Source organism: Portunus trituberculatus, chromosome 38, assembly GCF_017591435.1.
Source record: "Portunus trituberculatus isolate SZX2019 chromosome 38, ASM1759143v1, whole genome shotgun sequence".
In the NCBI taxonomy this organism is placed as follows: Eukaryota; Metazoa; Arthropoda; class Malacostraca; order Decapoda; family Portunidae; genus Portunus; species Portunus trituberculatus.
Genome location: NC_059292.1, coordinates 23,563,204 through 23,570,703, shown reverse-complemented (window position 1 = coordinate 23,570,703; position 7,500 = coordinate 23,563,204). Strand labels below are relative to the sequence as shown.

Below are 7,500 nucleotides of genomic sequence, written 5' to 3'. Positions count from 1 at the left end.
GGTTTTATTAGATCAGCCATTTCAGTACCCCTGGAAATCTTCTTATGAACTCCCTGGGGTTTCGCGCTGTCAGGATGGCCACTGTCCATGAGCTAACATCATTAGGTCTCTATGACGCTGAAGACGTCTATGAGAACGGTTTGATTGGCAATAGACAATCTCACTATCAGACTTTGATTTCTAAGTTATGAAAACAAACTCATTTACGGGGCTTCATATGTTCATGGTGTCTTGTAGTCTACTTACTAACCTACAAGGAAAGAAAATATCATACTAACTTCGAGTTATCAATTGAGGAACATGCAATTTCTGTCCCAGGAATAGAGCTAGATGGTATATGGAAAAACAATGCATAGTTATAACCTAACTCTACTATTATAGCGTTTCTTGTCATAGATACATGTTTGAAAATGCTTTATCTATCTTGATATCTCCTTATGTGACAGAAGAATATCCAAAAATATACAATATGCAGTTGACCATCTTTTCTGTGAAATATTACGATATCTGTTGAATCTGGCAACTTCAACGGGAGTTTGGGTCCTCTCCTAGTGTTTCCTTATATTTGAAACATTGATATTTACACGTCATTGTGATCAGGGAAATAAAGGAAACTAAGTTTGCTTTTTTCTAAGAGCATAAAATAGAAAATTATGTCTACAGGTGGCAGTTTATGTATAAGACAAGCAAACCTGTGTGTACTCATCCACTCTATCCAGAAGCTTAACTAATTTTCAAAAGTTCCCCAATAGTTACACAACTACCATTGGTCTACTGTTTCTATCCAGTTATCTACAAACACGTACACATTCACGGCAGCAACATGCAAAGTACACTAAATACTCCGGAGCAAAGCTGCCTCACCTTGTTTCATTAATCAGCTAACTCTTGCACACTTTCAGACCAAAGCTATTTTTCATTTACCATCGACGATTTTATATTCGAATCAAAATTTAAACGACGATTGAGAACTTTCGGCCTAAAGTTGTTGAGGGCCGTGACGGCCTTGGGCGCCGCACGGGGGAAGGAGGTGGCTGTTGGGTCCGGCCTGGGGCCCAAGGCAAGGAACTGGCTGCAGGTCCTTCTTTTCCTTGGTGGCCTCAAGCTTCACTACTAGTCGTCCACTTGCAGCGCCTCACACTAGGCAAGGGTCGCCATAAGCAAGAGATCAATGTCTACCACTCACCAGATGGTGCCGTGAGGGGCCCTAAAGGGGTGATAAGGGCTCCTTGCACAGAGTCTGATGGTGAGTGGTGTGTACGGGTCCCCTGCTTATAATGACACCGGGCTGAACAACTCGCCATGAACGAGGGCACGCTGTGCGCCATGAGCCAGGCACTGACAGTACCAGTGGTCCTTTACGTTAGGTTAGGTTAGGTTAGGTAAAAAGGACTCACTTCATGACAGTGTTTGGGGAGTGGTGTGTGGCGGGTCATTGCTCATGGCGACCCGTGTGAGGCATTGCAAGGTTGCATCGTCACTGCTCTCATAACCACGGGACTGGGGTTGACCCATTGGGGTGAAAAGTTTCGTCCCAGTACCTGTGTAGGTAATAATACTTTGAATCGTTTCGCCATCGCCATCGCCGCATCGTTAGCCTCGATAAACGGATCGTTATCCTCGACAAACACATCTTTACCGTGGACACTGGAATCGCAACCTGTCGTGGAATCCCATTGTTAACGTGGACTCATTTTCCTTTGCGGCTTCAAGCTCACTGGTTGTCGTCAACTTGCAGCGCCTCACACTAGGCAAGGGGTCGCCTTAAGCAGTCTGCCGTGTCTACCGTCCACCAGATGATGCCGTGAGGGGCCTTTAAGGGTGATAAGTGCTCCTTGCATAGAGTCTGGTGGTGAGTGGTGTGTACGGGACCTCTGCTTATAATGACACCGTGCTGAACAACTCGCCATGAACGAGGGCACGCTGTGCGCCATGCACCAGGCACTGACAATACCAGTGGTCCTTTACGGGGTGAAAAGGACTCACTGACAGTGTTTGGGGAGTGGTGTGTGGCGGGTCATTGCTCATGGCTACCCGTGTGAGGCGCAGTGAGGTGGCAGCGTCACTCTCCTCGCACTCAAGGGTCTAAGATGAACCCTTACGGGGTGAAAGGGTTCGTCTCAGTACCTGTGTAGGCAAGTGAACTTCAGTTGCGTCGTAGTGAGGTGGCAGCGCCACTCTCCTCACACCTAAAGGTGTGGGTGGACCCTGACGGGGTGAAAGGGTTCATCCCAGTACCGGTGTAGGCAAATGAACTTCAGTTGCGGCGCAGGAAGGTGGCAGAGTCACTCTGCTCGCACCCAAGGGTCTGGAGTGGACCCTTACGGGGTGAAAGGGTTCGTCCCAATACCTGTGTAGGCAAGTGGACTTCAATATTGTGTCATGAAATCGCATCGTAAGAACTGGAACCACATCGACATCGTGGAAACCCGCATCGTTACTGTGGAAACTGGAATTGCATCTTAATCGTGGAAACTGGATTATCATCTTTATCATGGAATGGCATAGTTATTTTGGAAACTTGCATCGCTATCGAAGAAACTGGAATGAAATTGTTATCTTGGAAACTCGGAGCGCTATAGAGGAATCTGGAATCACATCTTATCATACACACAGTTATCGTAGAAGCTCTCGTGATCGTCGTTCGTTTCGTTATCTCTGAATTACTTAATTAGTCTTGGTATTATTCTTAGCCTCCGTAATAATAAAGATGTTGGTCATTTTTATCTTATCTCTTTTACTGTATTTTTTCTCAGGGTATAGTTTAGTGTTCTTCAACCTTTTCTAAGTTCATGCACCTTTTCGAGAAGCAAGGAGGACTATAAAAGAAATGCATCAATATTTGTAATTTTTCCCTACTTTAAGGCTGAAAATCGATAGATAACAATATTGTATATCTACCTGAAGCTATAGTTTTCGGTCCTAAACAGTCGCTATATAGTGCGAAATGTACTATAACAAAATGCCACATCTCAAACACATCAGGCCCGTGTTCCGTCTGAGTATAATATATTACTATTGTGAATAAATCGTAATACTTTGATTAATGTCAATAGGAGAGGACCCAAACTGTCACATTTTCAGTGTTCGCAGGTTGGTTTAATTCAGGAGTGGGTCAGCATCGTCTCGCGGTACAGAGTAGTCGTCTCTAAACACTGTATTACGATGTATCTATTGATTTACCATGCTTTTACTCCTTCCAGTATTTTTCTGTTCTTATTCTACCATGGTATTTCTTTATAGTTACTTGAGTTTATACGACTAACATCATAATATAGAGCAAAACATAATTGTCTGGTGTACCAAGATCTTTAATTTCTAGAGACTTAAATACAGCACGGAACCTTAACACACATTTCACCTCGCTTCTGCACAGGTTAATTCTTCACAAGGAATGAGTAGAGCAATATTTGTTCGGTTTTCTTTATGAGAAAAAGAAAATTAGCGGCCGAAACATTAATAGTCCGAGGGTGCTGTAGTGTTTTCATCACCATGTTCCTAAGCTCTGTCTTGCCATAGCCTGAACATGGTATTCAGATCAGTTCAGTGTATAGGCGGAAGTGTAGCCTGGATATCAGCACTTCCTGATGTGTTTTGGTTTGGGTTTTGTCTGCGTCTGTAGCTGTAATTAATTAGTATTTAAACTTTTTACTTTATGTTCTATTATTTTCCAAAAATTATATTTTATTTCTTCATTTTCTTCTATACTAGATTTTTCATAAAGTAATTTTCCAATGAGGTGTTCTTTATTTTCTGGGTAAGGACGCTGACAATTGGGGTGTTTGGATCTTTCATTGGTGTAGGCTGAGCAATGTAGGAGGAAATGTTTATGCCTTTAGACTATATAGATCAGGGGTGCTCAACGTTTTTCTCGTTAAGAATCCTGTGAGTTATAAGACCATCTACCCGAACCCCCAGTAATTTGACATCGAACAGAATGTTCATTTAGTGACTGACACTAACTCAATAGGCAAAGGTATTCTGTAAAGGATGGTTCATTAAATCAGCCATCTAAGTACCCAGGAAATCTTCTGAACCCCTTGGGGCTCGCGAACCCCAGATTGAGAGAACCCCTGCTCTAGAGTATTACCATTAAGTGTCTTCTCTGAAATTTCATTTTCTTTTCATCTGGCTTCTTTCATGCTTTGCTTTCTGCCTGTTTTTTCTAGTCTTTTCACTTCTTTTATCTTATTTCTTACTTTCCTTCCGTGTTTTCTTTCCTTATCATTGTTATTCTGCTTTCCACGTTACTTGCTTTGCTTTAATTTCTTCCTCCTTCACTTACTTTCTTCCCGTTTTCTGTTTTCCTTGTAGAAAGAAAAATGGGAACTCTAATGCTCTACTATTCTCTGTGTGGGGGAGAGTGTCTTCGTGTAATCTGTTCATTAGTTGCAGATGCTATTAAGGTGACTTACCTGACTCGCCTGATTAATTAAGGTGAGGGGAGGTGCACTGCTTTCTTTCTTCTCTTTGTTCTTGCTTGTCTTGGTTTTCTTTGACTTACTTGTCTTCTAATGTGTTTCTTATGTTGTTTTTCTTGTATTGTTTTCCATATTTTGGTTTGTACTTGATTTCCTTTGGTTTCTTAATTAAATTTTTGCTTTATTTTCTTTTGTTTTTCTATATACATCAGACCTTATTCTTCAGTTTTCTTTCAGTTTGCTCCTTTTTCCTTTTCCCTCTATTTTATGTTTTTTGTCTTTTCTCCCATGTCTTTTTTTTTTTTTTTCGTTTGTTTGCCATTCATTCGTATATTTCTGCATTTCTACTTCTTTTACTTCCTTCCTTTTTTCATTCTTTCATTCATTCATTCCATCATTTTAACCTTCCTTATTTCCTTCCTCCTTTTCTTCTTTCCTTCCTTCCTTTCTTTTTCCTTCTTCCTTCCTTCCTTTCGTCCTTTCTTCCTTCCCTCCTTCCTTCCTTCCTTCCTTCCTTCCTTCCTTCCTTCCTTCCTTCCTTCCTTCCTTCCTTCCTTCCCACCAAGATCATCAACAACATTAACATCAATAGCTAAAATAAAAATAAAACGAAGACGAAGACGGAGAAGAACAAGAACAAGAGGGAAAAAAGTTTGTACAATATTAACAACAATAACAACAACAACAACAACAACAGCAGCAACAACAACAGCAACAACAACAACAATGACTTACAATTAGTGGGGAGGGTGCTAATTAAGAACAACTGTGGGATTTTCTGGGAAGATTTTGTACGATTGTTGAAGAACGACAGAGAAGAGGAGGAGGAGGAGGAGGAGGAGGAGGAGGAGGAGGAGGAGGAGGAGGAGGAGGAGGAGGAGGAGATGAGTTAGCTCTTGAAAGAAGAACCGATAAGACAATGAAGACAAAGAAGAATAGATGTCACTAGTTAGTTCTCTTCCATAACAACAAAAACAAGAAAACAAGAACAAGAACAACATGAAAGAAAGAAACAAATGTAAAATAAAGGAAATGGACGGAAACATTGAAACAAAGAAAATGACAAAAAAGAAGAAGAAGAAGAATAACAAAACGAGAAGAAGAAAAAAAAAAGAAGACAAAGAAGAAGAAAGAGAACATAAGACATAAGGATATGAAAATAAAAAGAAGAGAAGGAAGAAGAAGTACGAACGGGATGATAAAAACAAAAAAAGTGAGATTGAGTAAGAAAAAAAAGAAAGAAAAAAAAAAAGAGAAAATGGAGAAGATGAATAAAGGAAAAGGAGAAAAGGAAATTGACAAGAAGAAAAATCAAATAAATGAAAGAAATGAGAAAAAATAGGGAGGAAAAGGAATAAGAGAAGATGGAACAGAAGAAGAAGAAGAGGAGGAGAAGAAGGAAGAGGAGGAAAACAATAGCGTACCTCTGTCTTCCTCTCACTCATTGTATTTCAAGTTGTGAGAAAATATGGTGAGAAATCGACACCTGAACAGAGAGAGAGAGAGAGAGAGAGAGAGAGAGAGAGAGAGAGAGAGAGAGAGAGAGAGAGAGAGAGAGAGAGAAAGTTGTTGGAATATAATACTTGGGATTGAAACCAAACAACATCTATCTTAAAAGCCAAACTGAAAAGAAGAAATTGATGGAAGGAAGACGAAAAGGAATAACAAGAGTGAAGAAGTAGAATGAAATAAAGAATAGTGGAAAAGAAAATAGTGAAAGAGAGAATAAAATTAAGAAGAAAAAAACATAACTAAACTAAATAAATGAATGAATCTAGAAAAAAAAAAACTGGCAAGAAGGAAAACAGAAAGAAATCAGAAGAACAATGTGATAAACTATGAAAATATAAGAGAATGAAAAGAGAAAGATAAAAAAAGGTGATAAAGACGAGAAGATAAAAGAAGGAAGGAGGGCGAGACACTGGATTAGAGAGAGAGAGAGAGAGAGAGAGAGAGAGAGAGAGAGAGAGAGAGAGAGAGAGAATAAGAAATGAATAATCATCCCTTATTGACAGCACGAAAGACAGACACACAAACAGATAAACGAACAAACAAACTCTCGATTTCAGTTAAAAAAAAAAAAAAAAAAAGTGAAACGTGAACGAACAGAACGATAGAATTTGACAAAGATACGAACGAAATATTTTGGCCAAACGGAGGTGTGGAGGAAGTGGCCGATAAAGCAAGAGAATAAAAAATAACAGAAAAAAAACTATTGGTGATACGTTTAAAGGAAGAAGAGGAGAGAGAGAGAGAGAGAGAGAGAGAGAGAGAGAGAGAGAGAGAGAGAGAGAGAGAGAGAGAGAGAGAGAGAAGACATTAGTACATGGTGATATTTCCCTCTTTTCCCTCTCTCCTCACTTTCCTTCTTTTCTTTCCTTCCTCCCTCTCTCTCTCTCTCTCTCTCTCTCTCTCTCTCTCCTAATCATGTTAATCTGCTTTAATGAAGGAGTTGTTCAATCTTTACTATACTCTACTGTCTGTTTTATATTTTTATAGTGTTTTTTTTTTTATCTTATTCATATTTTTTTTATTTACAGGTATGTGTGACTTCCGGAGGCTGAGGAAAGGTGTGGACGTACAAGGTCATTCATATTTACGTACGTACATACATACATACATAAATCATATAATTAGGCACATACAAACCCAGAGTTTTTCGGAAGTAGGGATTGATGCCATGCTTTGCGTCTAGATAAAGGGACGTACATGTACATGTGTAGGGGTCGTGACGCATAGTGAGTTATGAACCTGATACTTGAGTAATATAAGGGATGGCTAACTGCTTTTCCTCAATAATGACAGTACTGAATAACTGCAGGGAAATTTTTGCAGTTTGAAATTAGGCTGTACTTTTTGGATGGGATTTTTTGTTGGCGGACAAAGGTTTAGTTGCCATACACAACAGCAAGTTTTGAAAGAGTATTCCAGACCTGATGCATGTACGAGTACATGTATTGTCCAGGGGAAGCAGTTTATCAAAGTAAAAGATTGGAATGCTTTGCGTTCCAATCTTTTACATAATAATAATAATAATAATAATAATAATAATAATAATAATAATAATAATAATAATAAT

General features: G+C 39.5%; 2 protein-coding genes across 3 annotated transcripts in view; one reads left to right on the top strand and one right to left on the bottom strand.

The window, feature by feature from the left end:
• The window catches only part of LOC123515239 (proline-rich protein 12-like), a 613,955-nt gene that overhangs the window by 236,162 nt on the left and 370,293 nt on the right, over window positions 1-7,500 (top strand). The gene's annotated exons all lie outside the window — the stretch shown is intronic.
• LOC123514901 (putative uncharacterized protein DDB_G0271982) overlaps window positions 1-7,500 on the bottom strand; it is a gene marked incomplete at its 5' end in the record, with an annotated part of 104,125 nt that overhangs the window by 68,505 nt on the left and 28,120 nt on the right. Inside the window, one exon of the mRNA XM_045273159.1 lies at window positions 2,128-2,208. Coding sequence (XP_045129094.1) covers window positions 2,128-2,208 — 81 coding nt within the window. The remainder of the gene's footprint in view (window positions 1-2,127; window positions 2,209-7,500) is intronic.